The 23,649-nt window shown below is 56.1% G+C and overlaps 1 protein-coding gene across 1 annotated transcript in view; it reads right to left on the reverse strand.

Annotated features, from left to right (window-relative positions):
* The window catches only part of PSD4 (pleckstrin and Sec7 domain containing 4), a 35,082-nt gene extending 14,610 nt beyond the window's left edge, over window positions 1-20,472 (reverse strand). The window contains exons 1-2 of the mRNA XM_062209831.1: window positions 20,404-20,472; window positions 449-1,476 (exon numbers count right to left, since the gene is read on the reverse strand). Of these exons, the coding sequence (XP_062065815.1) occupies window positions 449-1,363 (915 nt within the window). The 5' untranslated portion in view covers window positions 1,364-1,476; window positions 20,404-20,472. The remainder of the gene's footprint in view (window positions 1-448; window positions 1,477-20,403) is intronic.
* Between the last annotated feature and the right edge of the window lie 3,177 nt (window positions 20,473-23,649).

The following is a 23,649-nucleotide window of genomic DNA, read 5'->3' on the forward strand; positions in this document are numbered from 1 at the left end:
GAGAGAGAGAGAGGACAGGACGGCACTCCCGGACAGCCCTCCCTGCGTGAGGGCCAGAGGTCACCCCTGCACGCTGACCCTGCCCTCGGCCGCTGCAAGGTCTCGGAGGTGGGAGGACAGCCAGGGGTCGGCCAGAATGCCCCGTGGTGGGAAGAGCTGCCTGTTCTCCAGAGACGTGGAGACGCAGCCTCTCGGCGCCCGGGAGGAGCGGAATTTCTGGCCCTAGTTGCCAGCAGGTTTGGCCGACGCCACCACCTGCAGATGACGTCCGGTCGTCCTGAAGTCGACCCTGGTCCTGATCTTCTCCTCCATCACCACCCACCCCTCCACTCCAAAAGGCCCTATCCACAGAAGAGCATGGCTGGGGCCTGGGAACTCCTGAGGAAGGCCATGTCCCTTCCTCATCCCCATGGAGCCCTGGGCTGGTTCCCAGGACTACTGCGCTTACCTGGCTCTCCTCCTGGCCAGAAGGCGCTGCGACGGCCCCCTCGGTGGTGGCCTCGAAGGTGCAGCAGGGGTGCAGCTTGTAGGTGGGCACCGGGAACGGAGGGGTGTTGCGCCCACCGTGTTCAGCACCGTGATCCCCCCACTCTGGCTCACTCCCCAGCTCCCAAGCCACGGTGCCCCCTAGCAGTGGCGGCTCAAGGGCCTGTGGGCCGTCGGGCCCCAAGTTCACATCCGCGGTGGGGTCTGGGAACCCCCAGGAGAAGCGCTCTCCTGAAGCACTGGCTTCAGAGCCAGGGCTTTCCAGGAACAGGGGGTTGTCGAAGAACACGCTCTCCTCCTCTGCACCCCACTCGGGCGAAAGGCCTGGGGTCCCCTCCCTCGGCCATGCCTGCTTCTCCTCCTCCGGCCCACTGCTGTCTTCCCCAGAGTCCTCCCCCACAGGGGGGCTGGGGTGCAAGTCCATGTGGCCGGGCAGCTCTGCAGGGGCAGGGGGCAGGCAGCACTTCAGCCCGGCCCGGAGCCCTTCCGTCTTCTCCAGCTCCTCCTCCAGGTCCAGGACACACATCTGGGCCTGCAGGATGCCCGCCCAGAACACCACTTGGGTGGACGAGCTCCGGTTCTGCTGAGGGCTCCCCAGACCACGGCTGTCCCCAGACGGCCCCGGGGATGCTGCGGCGCTCTGCCTGGGCTCCCCCTGGGAGGAGCAGCTCCCCAGGTGTGAGGGCTCCACATCGGAGCTCCAGGGAGGAGCATCTTGCCGGGTGGCTCCGGCGGGGTCCACAGCCCAGGTCTGGTCCTCGGGCAGTTTGGGAGGGCCCAGAGGGCAGTCTCCTGGAGGGGGCTGCAGGTCACCTCCCAAATAGATGTCGAGAAGTTCCACGGGTTGGGCGTGGTCCGGGAGTCTGTGGTCACCCATGGTCCACGGAGTGAAGCTGCACCGGAGCCCCCAGGAGGGTCTGTTCTCACAATCCCATCGTGCGGACTAGTGCGAGCGCCGGCCGGGGCGGGAACTGGGAATCCACATCTACCCTGGAAATGCCCAAAGCAAATGCGGGTGAGGGAACAGCATCCACGCTCTCGTCTGGAGTGGTGGACGGCTCTGCAGAGTCCACTGCTCAAGAGACACCATCCTCCCCGGCCCTGCAGGGACTCAAGACACTGTGGATGCCACGTGAGCCGTCTCGACCCTGCCTGCACCAGGCAGCGCCGGCCCCCAAGACGCCTTCTGTCAGCTGAAGGTGTCCCTGCAGCTTAACTAAGAAGGATGAGCAGCTCAAACCAGATCCCCCACTGTCGGCAGCAGAGACCCCCTCGGAGCCTTGGGGACGGCCAGAAATGCTCGCACCTAACTGCACATGTGCTCACATCAGAGGCCAGAGAGTGGCGCAGACTCCTGGGAGAAGTGGGCACCCGGGTGAGAAAGGCCCCGGCCTGCCTTGTCCCCACCAGCCCAGGGTCCCGTGCCTGGGCCTGCCCCGTCCACGAGGCCAGCTCACAGGGCTGGATCTTGGTTCTTTGCAAGCTGCTGACAGCAGTGCAGGTTGGCCCAGGTGGAAGCAGGAAGGGACTGTCCACTACGCTCAGGCCAGGCCTCAAGGAGGGAGGATGCTTCCGCCCTGCTGCCCACCCGCTGGGGCTGTGGTGGCGCTGTCTGCCTGGGGCTGCCCCACATCTGCTCAGAGCTGCCCTGCACAGCAGCCACATGAGCACCGTGGGTCGGCCCTCCCCGGGTGTTTTACTGCACAGCACAAGTCCCCATCCCCCACACACGGACCGCAGCATACACGCCTCGCAGAGCCACCCTGCCTCCTCAGGAAAACCGGCTTGATCTAGCTCCCTGCTAACGCACCTAGGAAGGCAGAGGAAGATGGCTCAAGTGCTTGGGTTCAGCCTCCCAGGAGGAAGACCTGGATGGAGTTCCTGGCTCCTGGATTCCAGCCAGGCCCAGTCCTGCCCATTGCAGACATTTAGGGAGAGAACCAGTGGATGCAAGAGCTCTCTGTCTTTCCCTCTCTGTTGCTCTGCCACTCCAATAACTAAAACAAGTTTAACACAGGCTGGCCCATGGCACGTGTTCCCATTGTTCGGCGTGCCCCTGGCTGCATCACCTCTTCCCTTATGTTGCCTTTGCCCGGCTCTTGTCACATACTCGTGTCTATCTTGAAGACAGGGTATGCTTGGTAGCTGTACTGAGACATCTGGGCGAATAAGAGTGTTAATAAACACACACATGCCCATGCTCTCAAGGCATATCATACGTAACTCCCGCATGCCCAGAACGACACGCACGGTTAGCACAGCCATCCTCACCCTCTGCTCACCCAACCTCCTGGCCTGCGGGCGAGCAGGTGCGCTGTGCCCCTGACTCACAGATGAGGAACTGGCCGACGGATCCACCACTGGGAAGGGAGGCCCTACTCAGTGCGCAGACCACTCAGCTTCCTGTGTGTGACTCTCTCCCGACAGTGGGCACCTCCTCCTCTGACACAGAGCGGGTGCTGCCTGGGCAGCCTTCCCCAGTGCCACGCCTGGTCCTCGTGGAGGCCTCCTCACCTCAACCTCCACAGGCAGGCAACGGAGATGGGGCCTGGCCTGGTGTGCAGGGCCCTGGCCAGCACGCACCACAGACCTGCGGGGGACAACTCCTGGCAGTAGAGAGCTTGGGTTCAAGGCAGGACCACAGGACCCTGGGCTCAAAGTCCACTCTGCCACTTACAGCCAAATGAATCAGCGAGGTGCTGAGCCGGGGGGCTAATGGTGGCGATTCGTGTCCAGCCTCCAGACCAGCATGGTTACCAGGAGATACTCAGTAAGAGGTAACCCCCGGAGCTTTCAAACCAAAGTCAGGCAGGACCCACCTCTTCACCTGGAAAACACGGCCCTGGAGAGAAACGAGCTAGGACTAACACAGTCAGTACCCTACGCATGGTCACGGAATCCTCATAAAATCCCTGCCTGGGTTTGCACCCTCGTCTGTCCCAATCTCGCCTTTCTCACGTTTAGCCTAACAAGAACTTGAACCTGCAGGATGACAACTTCATGGTTCTGAAGTTTCAGGTCCCTGGGAAGAGCCCCTGGCCAGCCTCAGGGCTCTTCTGTCACTCGTGACAACTCAGCTTCCCCAGAAGGGTTGCCTTCCTACAAGGCAGGGCAGTTGCACGGTTGGTCTTACACCCGATGCTCTCGTCCGCTGGACTTGAACTGGTCCTCCTTCCAGTCTCCTCCTAGCTGTCTCCAACCATTTTAGCTCCATCTTCACATGCGTCCTGGGAGCCACCTCTCCACCCCACCCCAGGGCCCTGGCTGAGGATTCCCATGGTCTGCACCCTAAGTCTGCAGGTCCAGAGATGCCACCTTGCTCCCCATTTCATACCCTCAGTGCTCTTGGGGAAGAGGCCCACAACAGCCCTGCCTCCAGTGAGGAGGGGACGGGGTACTCAAGACCCACTGTCCATGCTCCGGCAGCTCCCCTGGATCCCAAGCCTCTGTCCTCAGGCCTGCCTGGTGGAGAGGACCACAGGGTGCCGCACATGACTGGGAAGATGTCTCCATTCAGGAGACAGAAGGGGGAGGTGGGGAGATGCTCCTGGTGCACCTGCAGCTCCACCAACCGTCTCCTCCCAGTCCCAAGGCTGCCCGCCCTTGCTACCCCGTTCTCTACTAAGCTCTGTTCTTCACCCACAGCTGGCTCCCTTCCTGGTCATGAGTGCTCCTCCTGTCTTCGTTCCCACAACCCCCACACATGGTAACTGAATATGTACCAGCCTCTGGTCCCTGTGGGCATCAGAGCGCTTTGCCAGGATGACATCCACTCAGAGTAAAGCCACCTGATGGGCAAAGTTCACATGCTAATAATAGGAACGGGGGCAGGGCCAGCAGCAAGGGTGTCCTGCATTGTTTTCCGTGATGACAAGGAGTTCCCACGGGTCTCTCTTTGCACACTTACATTTTAGGAACCAATATGTATTTACGTGCATAAAGCAGCCATCGAGGCCCACGTTACTGACTAGGCTAGACACACAAGACTTCTCAGAGCACAGAGAGAAGAGAGCAGATCTTGGGAACCGCAGGCGATGGGAGGAGATGGGTGCTAAGGGCAGGTAGGGGCTGCAAAGTGGTATTTCCAACAGCGACAGACCACGCACACAATGGTGGCCACGCTATGCAGCTGAGGGTGCAGGAGGTGACGGTGAGGCCTGAGCATACTCCAGGATGTTCGCCCCACAGTGAGAGGGCTGCATTTCTCGGAAGGCAGCCCCATGGTTAAGCAATGCAAGGCTGTGCTGGGTTTTGCACTAGGGGTGCAGCCCGTGCCATAATTCTGTTAACCCGTTCAACTCAGCCCGTCCTCCGTCCCTCGAGGGCTCTTTGACTTCGCAGCATTGAGCCCCATGTAATTTCTGCTGTGTTTACGCCCAGGGTTCTAGCTCGCCTGAATGTGAGTGCCAAGTGGGCAGGTCCCACGTGCTTCCTGTCTGTGGGCGGGTCTCAGGAGCTAAATGATGGCACGATTTGGTGACGGGTATTTTTATCCCACTGACGAAGTTCTGGGAGTGGGGCATTCACGGTCATCCGTCAGTTCAAGTGCATTAGGAAGTTAGAGGTCAGCATTGAGCAGTTCAGGTCCACCCCTGAGACACCTGGGGTTCTGAAGCCCGGTGGGAGGTGGTCCTAGTTCCAAGAAGGCTGTTGCCAAATTTAGCAAATAATCATACAGAAGGCTGGATACCTAGGGCACACTTAGACTCGCAGTTTAGTCTCTGTTTACCCAAAACTCAAGTTTAACTGGGGCTCCTGTACGTTCCTCAGCAAGCCAGCCCATGGGGCCATGGGGTGCCTGCACTGTGCCAGTAATCCGGCTTCACAGCGCTCCCCCGTCCCACCAGCCACGCCACACACGACACAAGGGGCAGCATCCCCTGCTTATTATGAAGAGACCAGAGCTCAGAGAAGTTCAGGAACGTGCAAGCTCGTTCATAAGTGGGGAGCTGGGGTCTAAACCCAGGGCGAGGGCGCTCTTAGGCATCACGCCCCTCCCACGCACAGATCACTTCTCTGGGGCATTTGTCATTCCCTGGAGAAACACAGGCACTGTCCAGAGCAGGCCTGTGCAGCTCTGTCAGAGGCAGCACCCCAGAGAGCTCTGTGAAAAGAAGAGGGAAGTGGGGGGAGCAAACGGCGAGAGGAGACGACCTTCAAAATGCTTCCTGCTTAACTGGCCGGAGGACCAGGGAGAGAGACTGAGGCTTGGAGAAGAACAATCACAGTGCTGTAACATTAGCATTCTCCCTGGGGGCCGGTCTGCCTGTGAGCCAATCACCTCCTCCTCCCAGGATGCCCAGCGCTCTGGGGAAAAGGTGCCCCCCAGCCCCAGTGGTCACTTAGGGACCCCTGTAATTGCATGTGTACGTCTGTCCACCCTTCCTTCCGTCCGTTCACTCTCCCTTCTTTATTGCTCCTTCCTGGACAAAGGAGTGGGATGACCTGAAGGTGGGGTCACTGCTCTCACCCATCACGGCAGTCCCACCAGACCCCTGGCTGAGGGCAGTATTACCCAGGAAGGGCCACGGGTGGACACAGCCTTGTTCCCCGGAAGCAGGGAGACACCCATCAAGAAGAGGTGGGCAGCACTTGGGGAGCAGAGCCCAGCTCTAACGCATCCTGAATTGTCTCGATCTCTTTCTTTCCCCCACCCTTGGTGTTCAGTAATATCTCCTTTGAAATCACATGTCTCTGGGAACAAAGGCTTCGTGTCCAGCTGGTTGGGGAGTAAAGAAGTGATGGCTGGGGAGGGCCCAAGGATCACCCCAGACAGCTCAACCCTCGGGCTTCAAGACAAGTAATTTCTGATGTTAGGAGACAAGAGGGAGCCCAGCTGCCACCCAGATGGAACTTTTTTAACCGTGGGTTTGTTTCTAACCCTCGGCCTGGGGATAAGGCCCTGGTCTCTGGCTGGAGGGGGCGGGGTGGACACACACACAGAGGCGAGAGGACAAGCCTGCCAGGGGCAGAAGAGTGATAGCCCTGGGCACCTGCACCGACCACCGTCCTTTGCCACTGCAGGTTCATGGTGAAACATGCAGGCCCACAGAGACACACATCCTACACATCCTAACTACTGACCCTGCATGGACAACCTCACCTGGTCCCCCAGTAGGTCAGGTGGGTGAAGCTCCTCTGTGGCTTTGTTACAAAACGGGCAGAGGTCTGAGCCCCGGGGAGGAGCTCCAGACACATGTTTAACGGGGCTGCTTTGCAGGCCCACCCAGAGAAGTGAAAATGAACAAAAACCAATAGCTATCCTTGTCAGGACGCCCCACCCCTCAGCTCCAGCTCCGGCTGCTGGGGGAGTCAGCCCCAGCCTCCCAGGCCGAGGGCATGTGTTTCCCTGGTCTGTCTTCCCCCTTCAAGTTTCCAGACTCAGCAAGCCAAGGGTCCTTCCCTTCTCCCTGGAAACAGTTTCTCTCTTGGGGAAAATCGCCCAAAGGCTCCTGGCCTGGCTGGGACTTTGCGGGATGACCTGTCCTGTTCCCGCACAGCCTGCTCGGCTGCTGAGTCAGGTCCCCGAGGCCAGGCGCCCCTGCCTTAACGGGAGCCGGCGCACAGTGAGGGAGCTGGCGATCGATCGCAGCCCCACATCCTGCCCACAAGGAGGAGGCGGCAGGCAAAAGAGCAGAAAGAGAAAGAGGCTGAGGGCCCTGTGGTGGGGCCAGCTGGGGCGGCAGAGGGGACGAGGGCTGCGGTGGGCAGGCAGGGTGGGAGGATCGGGGGTGACAAAGGGACCCCAGAGAGCAGCTGCTTCAAAGCCCAGGCCGGACTGGGCCTTGCCACCCTCTGTCCTCTGCCCCACCTCTCCCCTCCCCCACGAAGCTCGGCAGCCGGGTCCCCTCCCTGTGCCGGTGCCCTAGCTGCTCCCCAGGCCCACCTGGGCCCACTTGACAATCCCAGCCGAGATCCCGCACAACCGCGGAGCATTCACATCAGCTGACCATGGGGCACCCTTCCCCGCCTTCCGGCAGCCCTGACTCCCATCTGTGGGATTCCAGGTCCTAAAATACCGGGGCGGAGGCTGGGGGCTTCCCGCTGCGGCCGACACTATACCTAGTGGGCCTGGTAAGCGTCCCAAAGAGACACTTCTGGAGTTCTGTTCCAGGACCACAGGGCTGAACCAGAGTTACGTGGGCAGGTCCCCAACCCCTAACCAGAGCTTCTCCCGAAGGGGAAGGTGGGGCCCCCTAGTGGCCGAGTGCGCACGACCCCCACCTAACGGACCCTCGGGACTCTCCCCCTCCCTTCAGGGTCTCAGGGCAATCACGTGGGGCCTCAAGCCCCACACCACCACCCCCACCGGGGGCCCAGCGCAGGCGGTCACCGGTCTCCAACACGCCCACAAGGTTTAGCAAGCGCCTCCTCCGCAGGCCTCCCCCCTTTGCTTCTGCACACATGCGGGGCTTGGACAGTGGGAGAAGGGGACAGGGAAGGAAAGCAGACCAGGGCCAGATGGGGAGAGGCCAGGCTGAGGGAAGCAGGGCACAGACGGACGCAAGGGGAAGGCGAGACCGGTCCACAGCAGGTGCATGCGCAGTAGGCGCCCAGGGCACGCCTGGCCCCGGCCTCCGTGCGGCCCACCTGGCGCAGCTTCTGCCGCAGGGCCCGCTCCCGACCCTACAAACTCCATGCTTGGCCCAGGGCCCCACCCCGAGCCCCGCTCCACGCTGGTCCACCTCGCTCACCTCCAAAGGGCCCACAAGGGATGCGTTGGGCCCGGGCCCCCCGGGAGCACTTCCTGCTGCACAGCCGGTCGGCGCTGACAATGTGGCGGCTGGAGCCTCCTACTTCCGCTAACCCAAACCACGGCGACCCACACCCCTCCTGCTCCCCGCCGCCTCCCCAGCACCCCACACTTCCTGCTCACAGGGCCTCTGCTGCCAGGCCCAGCTCCCGGAGCCCGTGGAGAAGCTGCCTGGGGCCAGGAACGCAGAAAGGGGAAGGTGGTGGCCTGGCTGGTGAGCTGGCCCCAGCGCCCTCCTCCCTGGGGTTCTGTCCTAGCCACCACCACTCCCCGCAGCTCACCTGTGGGAGACAGGAGGGCCTCAGGCCGGGCAACTTTCTGTTTTTGATATTTCAATTTTTATGTGGCCTGTCTCCTGTCACCAGTAACAGCTGCTTGTGGTTATGCATCAGGCTCCCAGGGCGGCGCACCACTCCTCCCATTGAGCTCCTGACCCGTGACCATAACACATGATGCAGGGCTGGGGACAGGCTCAGGGGGGCACTGCCCCCCCCCTCGGGTAGCACAGCTGGGAGGCCACAAGGCTGGGATTAGAACCCAGGACCCCAGAGAACATGAGGCGACCGTCGTCCATTCCCCACCGCAGAATTCCCAGCACACAGGTCACAGGGTCCAGGAGCACCAGCCTGAGGCTTCTCCCTGGGCACCGCCTACTCTCCAGCTTCAACTACCACAACCACTCTGTTGAGACCCCGCCCTAGCCTGAGTGCTCGTCCTGAAATCCAACTGCTCCCTTCTTCCATGTGCATGGTGGTGACAGGTGCACCTTCAGACCAGACCACCCCAGCCAGTCACCCCCTGCAGCCACATGCCCCCCGAACGAAGCACAAGGAGCCAAGCACCACCTTTCTCCACCACACTCGGGGCGCCTGGTTTCCTGCACTTCTTTGCTCCTGGACCCGCATGGCTGCCTCCTCGGTGTAGCACTGCCTTGCTGCCCTAGACTGAAGGTGGAGGCAGCGCTGATGGCAGGGGCTGCATGGACCTGCTGGTCACCCACTCTCATGCACCTGGGATACTGAGCCAGGCTGGGAAACAGGAACAGAGGTGGGGCCACAGCAGGAGCCAAAGGCCAGGGGTCAGCTGTGCTGCTGCACAGCCACAGTCAGAGGAGGGCGAGACCCCTGTTGCAAACCTGGCCTGCCACTGGCCGGGCCACAGTTGAGGCCGGAGGTAGGAGATGACACAACGTGTCAGCTTTGGTTACAACGTCTGCATATTCCAACCTATGAGATGGGCCTCTACTTCCTGGGGCTGGGGTGCTTGGGGCAGGCTCCTCTCCAAGCCCTCTATGCTCAGGGTCATGCAAATCTGGCTCCTCCTCTCCTCCAAGCTGCAGTTCCTCCTAGGCGTGGGCTTTCACAACTCTCTTCCCAGCCAGGGAAGACACGGAGCCTTGGGTGCAAACCCTGCCCCAGCCTCTCGGGAGCCTCAGGAACGTGGCCACAGCTTGGCCAGCATGGGCTCCATACGGTGCTGATCTGTCATCAGGACCAGAACACATGGCCCCTGCTCTCAGGGAGCATCCCATCTAGTGGCACAGACAGAGAAGAAACAGGGAGACTGGGTGTGCTCTGACCTGGGCCGCTGGGAGTGGAGAGAAGTGAGAGCGCGGCAGAGGTGAGTACATGGGGAAGGGGCAGTACAGCACTTTAGGCCTGGCCTGAGAAAGGCCTCCACACGGTCAGGCAGCAGAGAGCACACACTGAGGTGGGGCACCCAGCCAAGGGGCCCTGGAGATTGTGGAAGGAGGGACCGGGAGGGACAAGGCCAGAATCCACAGGGCCCACAGTCGTAAGCTACTGTGCATTTTAAGTGGGGGACATGCAGGTCAGGGAGTGCTGACGCATTTACGTTGAAGATCACCTGCCCACCGAACTGAGAAGGATGGCTGAGGGCCACCTAAGAGCAAGGGGTATTTGGTGCACCGCTGCTGCCGCTTGCGACATTGGCATTTCATACGGGTGCCTGTTCAAGTCTCAGCTGCTCCCTTCCGATCCAGCTCCATGCTAACGCACCTGGGAAAGCAGCAGCAGATGGCCCAAGTGCTTGGGTCCTGCAACCACATGGGAGACCCAGAGGAAGCTCCTGGCTTCAGCCAGGGCAGTCATTTGGGGAGTGAACCAGCAGATGGAAGATCTTTCTCTCTGTCTCTCTTTCTAACTCTGCCTTTCAAATAAACTAGAGAGAGAGAGAGAGAGAGAGAGAGAGAGAGAGAGATCAGGAGGCTCTATGAAGTTCAGGGGCAGGGGCATGACAGTTGGGGTGGGGAGGTGGCAACAGCAGAGATGGGGAGGCATACATCATGGGATACATTCAGGTGGGCTGGTAGACCCTGAAGCTTCTCCCAATGGGAGGCAAAGATGAGGGAGAGGGCAAGTGAAACTTCCAGATTTCTGGCTTGAGCAACTGGATGGGCTCTAATACAGGCTTTGGCTGAAAGAGGAGAGAACTGGGGAGGTAAGGCTTAGTGGAGAAGAGCAAGCACTTGACTGTTTAAACCCCGGGCTTGAGCTACCTGTGAGACACTCAAGTAGGCAACCGAAGTTCGGGCCTGGAGTTATGCGCGTGGGTGACCAACAGGGGGGAGGTCAGAGCCGGCCATGGGGGGCGCCCAGGAGGATGCGAGGAGAGCAGTCAGCCAGGGGACTTCAGAGGGGCTGCTGAGAAGGTGAGAGACACAGGGGGGAGGGTGTGGTCAGAGAAGACAAGGGCGGAGGATGTGGTGGGCTTTGCAGAAGTCTACCGGGAAGTCGCAGAAGACGAGAGAGCAGAAGTGGCCGATCACTGACAGTGGTCACGTAGAGGGTACAGAGGAAGGAGGCAGAGCCAGGTGTGAGTGAGGGCCCCCGCTCCTCCAGCTGGAAGGAGGCCCCAGGGATCCGCCCCCTCAGCTCATTCGCAGGCCTGCACCGCGGCCCTTCTGCATTTCTCACGGTTAAGGACAGGGCCACCTGCTTCATAGCTAACTGGGCCTCTGGATGAAGGCAATTGGAGTGGCGGCTGCTCACTCTCTTTCCGAGTCACTTCAAGGTGACGCTACAGGCGACAGAGTCCGCATCTCCCTTTCCTTCCAAGTAGAAGCTGGGTACATGCATGGGATATGTGTGTGGAGAGGTACATGGGGTATTGCTAGGGGATGGTTCCTGCTTGCCCCAAAATTAAAGAAGAACCTCCCAGACCACTGGAGCAGCCAGCTCTGCCCTGGCTCCTAGCACTTTCCTCCTCCCAAGACTACAAGAAGCAAAACTCTGGGTGGAAGACTCCCCTGGTACAGGCAAGGAGGGTACCCAGAGCCCCCGCTGGCCAGCAGTCAGCTTCATCCACTGCGTCCTCTCCTCCACTCTTGGGGTTCCTGCCCCAAGGCTCAGAGAACACCCAGCCTGCTGCCCTCACTTCAGGAAGGTGGCACCCAGCCCCGCAGAACAGCCCCTGCTAGCTTCCTCAGGGTGAGCTACTTCCTGTTTGTCCCAGAGGAAGCTGCTCAGCACAGGTGGTGGGGTGGCTTCACACACTGCACACGGGGCAGGGAGCAGAGCGCAGGGTCCTCTGGGAGGGAGGAGGCAGGGGCACGGGCATCTGAGTTACTCAGGGACTCTTGTGTGCTGACACCAGAGTCTCTCCATACATTATGCCCCAGCTGCGGGGGGCTTGAGGGGGCATCCCCTGACCTAGTCCCTCCTCAAGGCCTGTGGTCCTAGAACCGGACAGAGAAGGCTCTTGGAGGCAAGACTAGGGGTCGTGAACAGGTCCCTGAGGTCGCCACCAACCTCCAGCATGTGAACTTTCACTTGTGATTCCACAAGCAACAACTTCTATCTCTGCACCAGGCTGTCCAGTAAAAGTCTGTCCCCACCCCACCTGTGGCCAGCCAAATGCAACATCTCGTGTCTGCGGTTAGATGTCCAGGAACGGAGCACCCAGGCCACAGCATGGATATTCACCCCAGGTATTGTCTGCCAGGGCTCCCCTCTTTGGCCCTCTCCAAATGAGCACTTTCGCTGCGGCCTCGTGCCAGGGGTCTGTCCCTCTCGCGAGCAGTGAGCTGGGCTCATAGTCATTCATCCTGTCCACTGGCCTCCTTGCCCCAGAAGGTACCTGCTGCACATCTGCTGGAACACATGTACACCCTATTACTATGACAGCAAAAATGCTCATCACCTCCATGCCCACATAGCAACTGGATAAACAGATGACAGTGCAGCCATGTGGTCACCTGGTGGACCCAGGCAGCCTGCAGCTATCTTGTTTTTAAAGAATATTTAATGAAGGGGAAGGATGCTGAAAGCATACTGTTAAATTAGAAAACCTTAAATACTCATTTTTTTTAAAAAAATCTTGTTTTGTGGGGCCAGGAATTGTGGCACAGGGGGTCAGGCCAAGGCCTGTGATGCCTGCATCCCTATCAGAGTGCTGGTTTGAGACCTGGCTGCTCCACTTCAGATTCAGCTCCCTGCTAAGGAGCCTAGGAAAGCAGCAGCAGATGGCCCAAGCACTTGAGCTCCTGTCACCCACATGGAAGACCTGGATGGAGTTTCAAGCTCCTGGCTTTGGCCCGGCCCTGACCTGGCCATTGCGGCCACTTTGGAAGTGAATAAGTGGTTGGAAGGTCTCTCTCCATCTCTCTTTCTTTCTCTAACTCAGCTTTTCAAATAAATACTTAAAAAAAAAAAAGAAAAGAAAAAACCTTGTTTTGTGTATTTCAGCAATAAAACATCAAAACACTGAAAGCTATCTGTGAGGCCTCTTCCATCCAGCTCCCTGATGATGGCCTAGGAAAGCAGCGGAAGATGGCCCAAGCGCTTGGGCCCTTGAACCCACGTGAGACCCGGAAGAAGCTCCTGGCACCTGGCTTCTGCCTAGCCCAACCCTGGCTGTTGTGGCCATTTGGGGGGTGAACCAGCAGATAGAAGACCTTTCTCTCTGTCTCTTCCTCTCTCTGTAACTCTCTCAAATAAATAAATCTTAAAAAAAAAACCTATTTGTGCATGGTACCCATAATATATGTGATTTTAATTTCTTTATGCTTGTTTGGTATGTACTTAATTTTAAAAATTGATATTATAGCTATTATCAGCAAACACAATAAAAGTATCAGCAAATTGAACTCAATGGACTAAATAATGATTGAATGTCTGTGCTCACTTTGAAGACTAGGAGAGCCTTGGACAGTCTCTGTCCCCACTGCCAGTGCAGGCTGACCATGGCCATGGGGCAGTCTGCACAGGTGTTCACCGTCCTGGACTCTGTGCCGTCACCACCTCCCAAGTGGCTGCCTGTGTGGCCTCCTGGATGTAGGCACAAGCACCCACACCCAACTCAGAGCTGGCATAAGGGCTGTTTGAAAGTGCAGACAGATGAGGAGCCTGCCTTCTGTGACACAAAGCAGGGACTTCTGGGAAATGAGGCTACCATAAATTCCAACTAGAGAAAGGAGCAAAGAGTAAAACCTGCCCCAAATCCCTTTCCCAGCAGCACTTGCATGGCCCCTAGGAGACAGAAAAGCCTCTCAAAGCCATAGAAGCAAACATTATCACCCGCTTTATCTCTCCCGTGTTCTCCAGCAAACCCATCTATCTGCCTTCCCTAAAGAAACCTGTTTGTTCTTCCCCTAGGAGCCTTTGCTGCCCCGCCCCCTCCCTTTCCCCTACTGAGTTAGGCATCGGAGCCATTGACTTCAGCATCTAACAAGGCAGCCACTCTTTGATTCCCCTGTGCACTGCTATGCATCTTTTTCTCTTGTTAATCTATCCTTTGTCAGCTTAATTTGCAGGTCCCAGCCACTGAACAAAAGAAGGTGAAGGGAAAGGCTTTTATCTCCTTCTTTGCAAAGGGTTGGGAGTCAGCACCAGGAATCCCCAAATCCAGGGCCCTGTTTACCTAGGTGGGTACTGGTTTGAAAATAGTAGATATTTTAAGTCGCTGGGCATTTATTTGAATAGCCATTAGGAAAAAGCGACAGGTTCAGTATACCTGTGACTTCACAGATGTTACTGCTCAGGAACATGATACAGCAGACCTGCGTCGTCGTTGTTTGTCATGTGTGTATTCACAGAAAATATTAAATTCTGAGTGGAAGCGCTGTCAGAGGTCACGACAGGGTTATATAAATGAGCAGGCAAGGTGTGCCGTGGAGCCGACCTTTGAGCCTTATCCCTTGGGAGGAAGCCGCAAGTCTTCTTTAGATTGCTCATGAGCCCCACTTGGCCTGGAATCACTGCTTAGGAATCTGGGTGTATGCGATGGCCTCGGTGGGTGTCACAGAACAGGGAATGGGTGTGCTCTGACCAGGCCGAGCAGGCAAACAAGACTCAGGCCATTTCCTGGCTACCCACAAGGCCACACAGTCTCCAGGGAGGTGTTGGGGTCCCAATTAACCCTGGGAGGCACCTGCTGATGGCTCAAGTTGTTGGATCCCTGACACCCACATGGGAGACCTGAACTGAATTTCCAGCTCCCAGGTATTTGAGGAGTGAACCAGAGGATGGGAAGTCTCTCTCTGCCTCTCAAATTAAAAAAAAAAAAAAAAAAAAGTTAAAAAAAAAGAGACTTTCAGGGGTGGTCATTCTGCCTAGTGGCTAAGAAGCCCACAGCCAGGTCAGAATGCCTGTGTTCCACTCCTGGCTCTGGCTCCCAACCAGCTTCTCCCCAGTGCAGACCCTGGGAGGCAGCAGGTGAGGGCTCAAGTCCTTGGGTCCCTGCCACCCGTGTGAAAGACCTGGACTGAGTTCCCAGCTTCCCACTGTCGTCTGGCCCAGTTCCAGCCGCTGTGGGAATTTGCAGAGCACGCCAGCAAACAGGAGCTCTTTCTCTCTGCCATTCAAAGAAAAGAAAAGATATTTTTAACATGTGCAAGATTACCTTTCAAAATATTTCTTTAAAGAATTTTTAACCTGTGCAAATACTGGAGAGAAGTGGCATCTGCTCACAATCCCACTCTCTTCTCTCTTTCTTTAAGAAGATTTATTTATTTGTTTGAAAGGCGAGAGAGAGAGAGAGAGATCTTCCATGTGCTGGTTCACTCCCTGAATGGCCACAACAGCCAGGTCTTGGCTGGATCTCCCACACGGATGACAGCAGTCCAAGCACCTGGACCATCTTCTGTTGCCTCCCCAGGAGCATTAGCAGGGAGCTGGATCAGAAGCGGAGCAGCAGGGACTCGAATTGGCTCTCTGATGTGGGATGTTGGGGACGTAAGTAACAGCTTAACTCGTTGTACAGCAATGCTGGCCTCTAACCGCCCCCTGCTTCCATGTACTACAGAGCCTTGAGAACAAACATCCCTTCAGCCAACTCAACAAACACGCCTCCTGTGACCCCACATCAAGCAGACACCTCTTGCTTTTGCCCCTTCTGACAGCACTCTAAGCTTATGCCTGGGTACCTTCCCCATCACTACAGTCTTTGGTCAGGGGAACCAAATGGAATGCCAATTATCACGGTCTGAATGTGTCCCCCAAGCTTCCTGTGCTGGAGACTTAAGCCTCAGCCACATGTTGGTGGCACTGGAGAGGTGATGGGGGAGAGGGGGTGGAATCTGTCCTTGTGAATGGAGTCATTCATTTCTGAATGAATGGATTACTGCATTAAGGAGCCAAAGCAGAGTGGCCTTGCTATGTATGGAAGCAGCTCTCTGGCTAGCTTGCTCTGTGTCACCACGTGCCACCCCCGCCCCCACGCTCTGAAGCAGCAAGACGGCCCTCACCACATGCCAGCACCAGTCTTGCACTTCAGCCTCAACTTCAGTTCAGCCTCCAGAGCTGTGAGCTCAGTAAACCTCCCTGCTTTACCAACGGCCCAGTCTCAGCTAGTTTGCTACAACAACAGGAAATGGACCAAGACACCAACTTCCTCCAGACCCCACCATTGGCCAAACCTCAATGGCCTCCATGATGCAGGCATCCAGCTTGGACTGGGAGAGGGAGAGGGGCAGGAACACAGCTGACATCTAAGCAGGCCCAGGGGACAGCTGAGGGGCTGCAATACCTGCAGGGCTGCCAGGCCCTGGCTGTGAAGCTGGGCCCTAGCACCGGAGGTGAACGGACTGGAGCCTGACCCACAGCACCCGACACGGTCTTCACTCTGTACCCGTGTCCTCACCTTGGCCCGGGACCAGCACCTGCCACAGGGCCACAGCCATTTTATAAAGGGGCCAACTTCATTTGCCAACTCTGTGCTTCCCCAAAGCTGGGGCAGCACACAGAACTCCATCTTGGTAGACAGAAGGCCTTAGCAGTGTGGGCCCAAGGTTGGACCATTACTATGGTATAGCAGTTAAGAATATTGGCTCAAAAATTGCACCATCCGATAGCAAGTTCTAATTCTTCACTTACTTGTAAGCTTGGGCAACTTTCAGTTTTTTCATCTGGGAAATGGAATAGTAAAAGTATATATCTCACAGAATTGCTATGAAGACTATTTATATAACTATTATTACACAAAAGAGGGCATGGCACATTCAATAAGTACCAATTATTATATGCTCTCCTGTTGGCATTTTATTATTTACTTATTTATTTTGAAAGGCAGATAGACAGACAGTAGGATATCTTCCATCTGCTGGTTCACTCCCCCAAAACCTTCAATAGCCAAAGCTGGCACAGGCTGAAGCCAGGAGCCCACAACTCCATCCAGGTCTCCTACATGGGTGGCAAGGGCTCAAGTACTTCAGCCATCATCTGCTGCCTCCTAGGGTGCACGTTAACAGGGAGCTGGAATCGAGAGTGGAACAGAGACTCGAACTCAAGCACTGTGATATGGGATGCAGGCATCCCGTGCAGTAGCTTAACTGCTGTGCCAAACACCCATGCCAGCATTTTCAAGACACCTGCCAATGAGCCCATCTAATGAGTTTAAGGATGAAAGAGTTGAATATTGGAATTTTTCCCAGAAGGTAGCAGTTTCTCTCCCTATGTCCAGCTCCAAGGTCTTCACTTACATGAAAACACTGAGAAGGGCCGGCGCTGTGGCATAGCGGGTAAGGTCGCCACCTGCAGTGCCAACATCCTATATGGCTGCCGGTTTGAGTCCCAGCTGCTCTACTTCCGATCCAGCTCTCAGCTGTGGCCTGGGAAAGCAGTAGAAGATGCCCCAAGTCCTTGGGCCCCTGCACCTGCGTGGGAGACCTGGAAGAAGCTCCTAGCTCCTGGCTTCCGACTGGCCCAGCTCCAGCCTTTACGGCCATTTGGGGAGTAAACAAGAAAACAGAGGATGGAAGACCTCTCTCTCTCTCTCTCTCTCTCTCTCTCTGCTTCTGCCTCTCTGTAACTCTGCCTTGCAAATAAATAAATCTTTAAAAAAATAAAATAAAAATTTTAAGAATACTTTTTTTAAAGAAAAGCAGGTGATATGTCTCTTAGCAGGAGACAAGCTCTTCACCTCTGGAGGTCACCTCTTGCCCTGCTTCACGTAAACCATGGGGCTGACCCCAGGTTCCTCTGGGAGCGTGGAAATCTTCCTGCACAGCACCTGTGGCACCACATGCTTTCCTGGATGCCTCTGGTCACCACGCTGAGCCCTCCCCATCTCCCATCTCCCGCCTCCTTTACAGAGGGTCTCTGAGATACCTGTTTACCTCCCAGAACCACACTAGATTCCTTCCAGTTCCTCCAGAATGTTCCGCACGCTCATGCCTCAGGACCCTAGCACTCACTGTTCCCTTTGGCTAGAATGTTCTTTCCCCAGATGGTCACCTGTCTGCAGCATGGCCTGTCCTGAGCACTCCATTGAACACTGCAGCCCTGTACCCTTTTAACCGCTTTTTCTCCACAGCATTGATCCAATACACCATTAATGTCAAATACATTGTCTGTTCTCTCCACCAGAAAACAAGCTCTGTGAGAGGAAGGACTGTCCATTCTCTGACACATCCTTAAAACCTGGCCCATCCCTAGCTCATACAGGCTCTCGATAAAAGCAAGTGTACTGCAAAATGTTCGTGGAGAAAGCAGAGTTAAGAGATGTCTGTTGGGGCCCATGCTGTGGTGACAGGGACATCCCAAATCAGAGCACAGGTTTCAGTCCCAGCTACTCTGCTTCTGATCTGGCTTCCTGCCAATACACCTGGCATGGCAAATGATGACAGCCCAAGTGCTTGGGCCCCTGCCATCCACATGGGAGCCCAGGATGGAGTTCCTGGCTCCTGGCTTTGGTCTGGCCCGGCCTTAGGTATTGAGACCTCTTGGGGAGTGAAGCAGCAGATGGAAGATCTCTTTATCTTCCCTTCTTTCTCTGTTGCTCTGGCTTTCAAATAAATAAATAAATAGATCTTTTTTTAAAGGATGTTTTGGTGCAAAAAAGTTTTGAAAGCCATGCATAGTTTTTTCTATAATATGCATTTTCTATGAACTTCTAGAAGATCTGTGTAATGGGTTCAAAATTTTTGCAGTGAAATAAACTTTTTTTTTAAGTTTTATTTATTTATTTGAGAGGCAGAGTTACAGATAGAGAGAGGGAGAAACAGAGCAAGAGGTCTTCCATCTGCTGGTTCACTCCCCAAATGGCCACAACAGCTGGAGCTGAAGCCAGGACAGGAGCTTCTTCTAGGTCTCCCACCTGGGTCCAGGGGTCCAAGCACTCGGGCCATCTTCCCCTGCTTTCCCAGGCCATAGCAGGAAGTTGGGTTGCAAGTGGAGCAGCAAGGACACAAACCGGCACCCATATGAGCGCCAGCACAGCAGGCAGAGGCTTAGCTTACTACGCCACAGCACCGGCCCCTAACCTTAAGTTTTAATGCCATCTTCTATGATCTCTGTGAAGTCTCTTCATATTTGCTGAACAAACGAACCACTGAGAGAGTGAGCGATCCAACAGAGCATACGATACGTTCTGGGGAAGCTTAAGTCTAAGGCAGTTTTAAGCCTCCAGGAAGAAATGCACTCGCTGGACCTCAGGGTGGAGCTAATCCACACTTGTCCATCACGCACTGACCATTGCTTACGACTTCCTGCTCACAGGAGCAGAGGCCACCCCATCCGGAGCCCCGGACTGTCAGGGCGTGAAAATGCAGTGACAAAGTCCCCTTGCTACCCTTCCCCGCCAGGGCTAGTTTTTCTCACAGTTTCTCCACCATGCTTCTCGCCACCCCCATCTGCGATTTTCTGCCTTTTGCTTCCTCAGCATCGATCCCTCTCTGAAATAAGGCACTTCCTCTGGGGCCAAGCATGTTCTCTCTCCTACAACCTGCAGGCACGTGACCGTGTCCTGATGACGCCTGGTCCGTAGTTGGCTCTCAGGAAATATTCTCAGAGTGAAGGAACCACTCTTCTTCATACCCTCCACGGAGACAAAATACCACCTGGGCTGAATGAATCACTCAGCACCACCTGCCATCTAAACTTGACCTTGCTGAGTTTCACATCCAATTAGTTGTTAATTACATCCAATCAGCTCCGGGCCTGGAGAGCGGCTAGGCTAATGGGGTGCACCGCAGGGGGAGGCCCTCCCTGCTCAGGCCTGCACTTGGATGCTGTTCCCCTAACCCAGGCCTGCAGGGTTAGGGGAACCGGTGGGCCCACGGACGGAAGGGAGCACAACCCCGCAGGCAGGCTGGAAAAAAAAAAAAAAAAAAAACCAGCAAGGCACTCACATCCCAGGCTGGCTCTTCCTACTGGAAAGATAAGCCGGGAGCCCTGGAGGGGAGGAGAGTTTGTCAGCTGGGAGTCTATTTCCCTCCACCACGCAGGCCGAGAGCAGCCAGGGGCCAAAGTGGCAGGGAACAGGTGGGCTCCCATCCGTGCCAGCGCATTCCTGGGGGCAGACAGACAAGGAGAAGAGCCGGGCCGGTCCCGGGCACCAGGGGCCACTGAGGCACAGGGCAGCAGGAGCTCGGGAGCAAAGCTGTCAGGGTCGCCTGGCTGCGCCGCTGGAGGGCTGTAAGGGCGCCCTGTTCTCCAGCGGGGCGAGGAGCCCAGATCCAGCAGCCCCGCAGAAGGAGCCCGCGGAGACCCTCCCAGGGAGGCGCAGCCCAGCGGCCCCGGCTGCTCCCCGCCCCCCGTCACCCGCTCCCCCCCCCCTCCCCGGGTAGGCTGGGTTCTTAGGGTCCCCCGCTCGCTGTCGACCCCTCCTGCAGCCTCTCCTGGGCTCCAGGCCCATTGCCTCCACCGTCGCAGGCGACAGCCGCCCCGCAGGTGCTCCCCGGCCCGGCCCGCCCCACGTGCCCTTACCCACTTCCCGCCGGGCTCCTGCTCGGGCCTCTCGCCGGCCCGGGCGCCCCATGGCCCCGCGCCCGGGCGCCGGCCGGGGGCAGCGAGGCTGCGGGGCGGCGACTGCGCGGGGCCGGGCCGGTCCAGCTCGGGCGCTCCCAGGAGGGACTCGGTTTCCGGGCGGGGAGGGGCGGGGGGCGAAGCCGTCCGACTGGTCTGACGGCGGCGGCGCCGGGCGGGCCGCGGGGCAGGGCCTGGCGTCCCGCACGGCGCGGCCCGACCTGCGCGCTCCGCAGCTCCGGAGCCCTCTGGTTTGTTTTTCTAGCACGTAAACCGGAAACTGAGGCCAGACCCAGAAACGTGCATGTCTGGAGCAGGGCGGTAATTTGGAGTCCCTGCAAGTCCATTATTTGTTCACTACTTACTTAGTTGAGCACGAGAGAAAAAGTTGCATCGTCGGCGTTCACAGTTTTGGCGGCTGCCGTGCGCATTGGTGGCAAATAGCTGTGCCTTAGAACTTGAACTTTGCAAAAGTGTCCTCCGACAGAGGCTGCCATTGGCAGGTTGTCCGTTTCCCACTCGCTGGCGCTATGCGGTTTGTATGCAGATACGTGCGCGTTTCTGGGATACCCAGTGGTCTTTTAGCCCCCCTGGGCACTCACAACCTGGAGAAGCCACCTCTGGATCTGATGCTGCCTCGGATCGGAGCTGAGCCGGTTCTCTCCTAAGAACGTCAGCCGCCATCAGCATAATGACTTTCCCTTGAGTGTGAGCTCCGTAGCCATCAGCCTCAACGCATTACTCCCCATAAGAACGACCCTGCGAGGCAGGAAGACTTTCCTATAAGGAAAATTAAGTTCAGAGGATTTATGTAACCTGCCCAGCGTTCCACGGCCAGCCAGCATCCAAAGGCCTTTGCTTAAATAAATCACGGTGCAACATTGCTGGTTTGTCTTTTAGTAGGATTTGTCATTTTTTTTAAAAAATATTTATTTATTTGAAAGGCAGAGTTTGAGAGAGAGAGAGATCTTCCATCCACCGGTTCTCTCCCCAACTGTCCACAGCAGCCGGGGCTGGGCCAGGCCAAAGCCAGGAGCCAGGTGGCAGGGTCCCAAGTACTTGGGCCATCTTCCGCTGCTTTCCCAGGCACACAAACAGGGAGCTGGATTGGAAATGGAGCAGCTGGGATTCCAGCTCTCATAGGGGACGCTGGCGTCATGAGTGGCAGCTTAACCCACTGCACCACAACGCTGGCCCCTGCTTTGCCTTTTTTACCATGGAGCCCTGTTACTAGGTCGGTACTCCTATAATTTATTAATTCACTCTATAAATATTTATTATGTGTCCACTGTTTGTATGCCAGGCCACGGGTTAGAAGAGAGAAAAATGAACCAAACAGCCCAAAAGCATGCAGCCTCGCAGGGGAGCGAGTAGTAGTGTGTGATACAAATTCGTGCTAGGGCAGAGGAGACACGGAAGTAGCAAAATCCTGAAAAGGAAGGAGCCGAAGATGAGCAGGGCCCAACAACTGCATCCAACCTCCCTTGAAATCCTGTGAACCGGCTCCTGGATGAGCACGCGTGCGCCACACTTCAGAGACCGCAAAGGGAAACGGTAGTGAGAAGAGAGCTGAGCAGTTCGTTGCCTGCTGCCGGGGCTTGGAGTTCAACTCCTGCCCATCTTACAGGAGCTTGGCAAAGACCTTGGTCTTTCTACTGAAATCCCAGAATGGCTGCACCTAAGGAGGAAAATGGCAACCCATGATTAAGGGATGGACCCTAGAATCAGAGACAAAACTGAAAGAAATCCATCCAAAGTGCAAAACCAAGTCTCCGCAAAACCAACGTGGGCTTCCAATAATTCAACTTCCTGTTGGAACAACACTTGACACTCTCCAGAGGAAGATAACAGGATTCAGAGCAGTGAATCATTGACAATGAATCATTCGCAGTGTCCACCAGACAACAAAAAATTAGAGATTCAAAGACAGAGAATAATGTAAATCATAGTCTAGAGGAAGAAAATCAGTGAGTTGGAGCACAGGTAACCAAGATGTTGGAATTAAAGGCTATGGAATAATAAACAAAAACTATGATAAATATGATAAAGAACCTATGGGAAGGAGCCCCCCCCACCCCCCCAGTGCTGTGGCTCAGCAGGTTAACGCCCTAGCCTGAAGCACCGGCATCCCATATGAGCTCCAGTTTGAGACCCAGCTGCTCCACTTCCAATCCAGCTCTCTGCTGTGGCCTGGGAAAGCAGTAGAAGATGGCCCAAGTCCTTGGGCCCCTGCACCCATGTGGGAGACCTGGAAGAAGCGCCTGGCTCCTTGCTTCGGATTGGCACAGCTCCGGCCGTTGTGGCCATCTGGGAAGTGAGCCATTGGATGGAAGACCTCTCTCTCTCTCTGCCTCTCCTCTCCCTGTGTAACTCTGACTTTCAAATAAATAAATAAATCTTTTTTTTTTTTTTTAAAGAACCTATAGGGGAAAGGGGGCACAATGAATTAAGAGATCAGGAATTTCAGCAGAAATATAATCATCTTACTAAGGCACCAAGTGAAATATAATGAACCTGTTCCAGTGGGAGTGACAGCTCTATGTTTATTACCATGGAGTGAAGGAATACCTCAATCGTGGCTGTCCAGTGTGAAGCCCAGGCAGGCTGTTTTAGCAGAACACAAGAGCTCCGATTGCTTGGGGTGTCACCAAGAAATCAGCCTCAAGTGAGAGTTGCTCAGAGGAAAGCTTTATTGGTGACAAATAAGGAAATAGTGGGAAGATAGAGCTCCCAAAACGAAAGTGCCTCCCTATAAAGCAATTTGCTAGGGCTTTTATAGCAAGGATTAGGGGCGTGCCCAGGATATAGATGAGGACGAAGGGGAGAGCCCTTCCTGCTTGTGTCTCACACCTTTATGTACTCGATGTTCAAGACTCTGACTCATTTCTTGCAGGTTTCCTTTTTTTTTTTTTTTTTTTAAGATTTTTTATTTCAAAGGCAGGATGACAGAGAGAGAAAGAGAGAAAGGTCTTTCAACTACTGTTCTATTCCCCAGATGGTTTCACCACCAGGGCTGGGCCATGCTAAAGCCAGGAGTCAGGATTGAGTCTCCCAAGTGGGTGGCAGGAACTCCAGCACTTGAGCTGCTTCCCAGGCACGTTAGCAGGGAGCTGGATTGGAAGCAGAGTGCCCCGGACTTGAACCGGCGCTCTGATCTGGGACACAGGCGTCCCAGACAGTCGATGAACTCGCTGTGCCAAGAGGCCT

The sequence above is a fragment of the Lepus europaeus genome, chromosome 13, assembly GCF_033115175.1.
Source record: "Lepus europaeus isolate LE1 chromosome 13, mLepTim1.pri, whole genome shotgun sequence".
Taxonomy (NCBI): domain Eukaryota; kingdom Metazoa; phylum Chordata; class Mammalia; order Lagomorpha; family Leporidae; genus Lepus; species Lepus europaeus.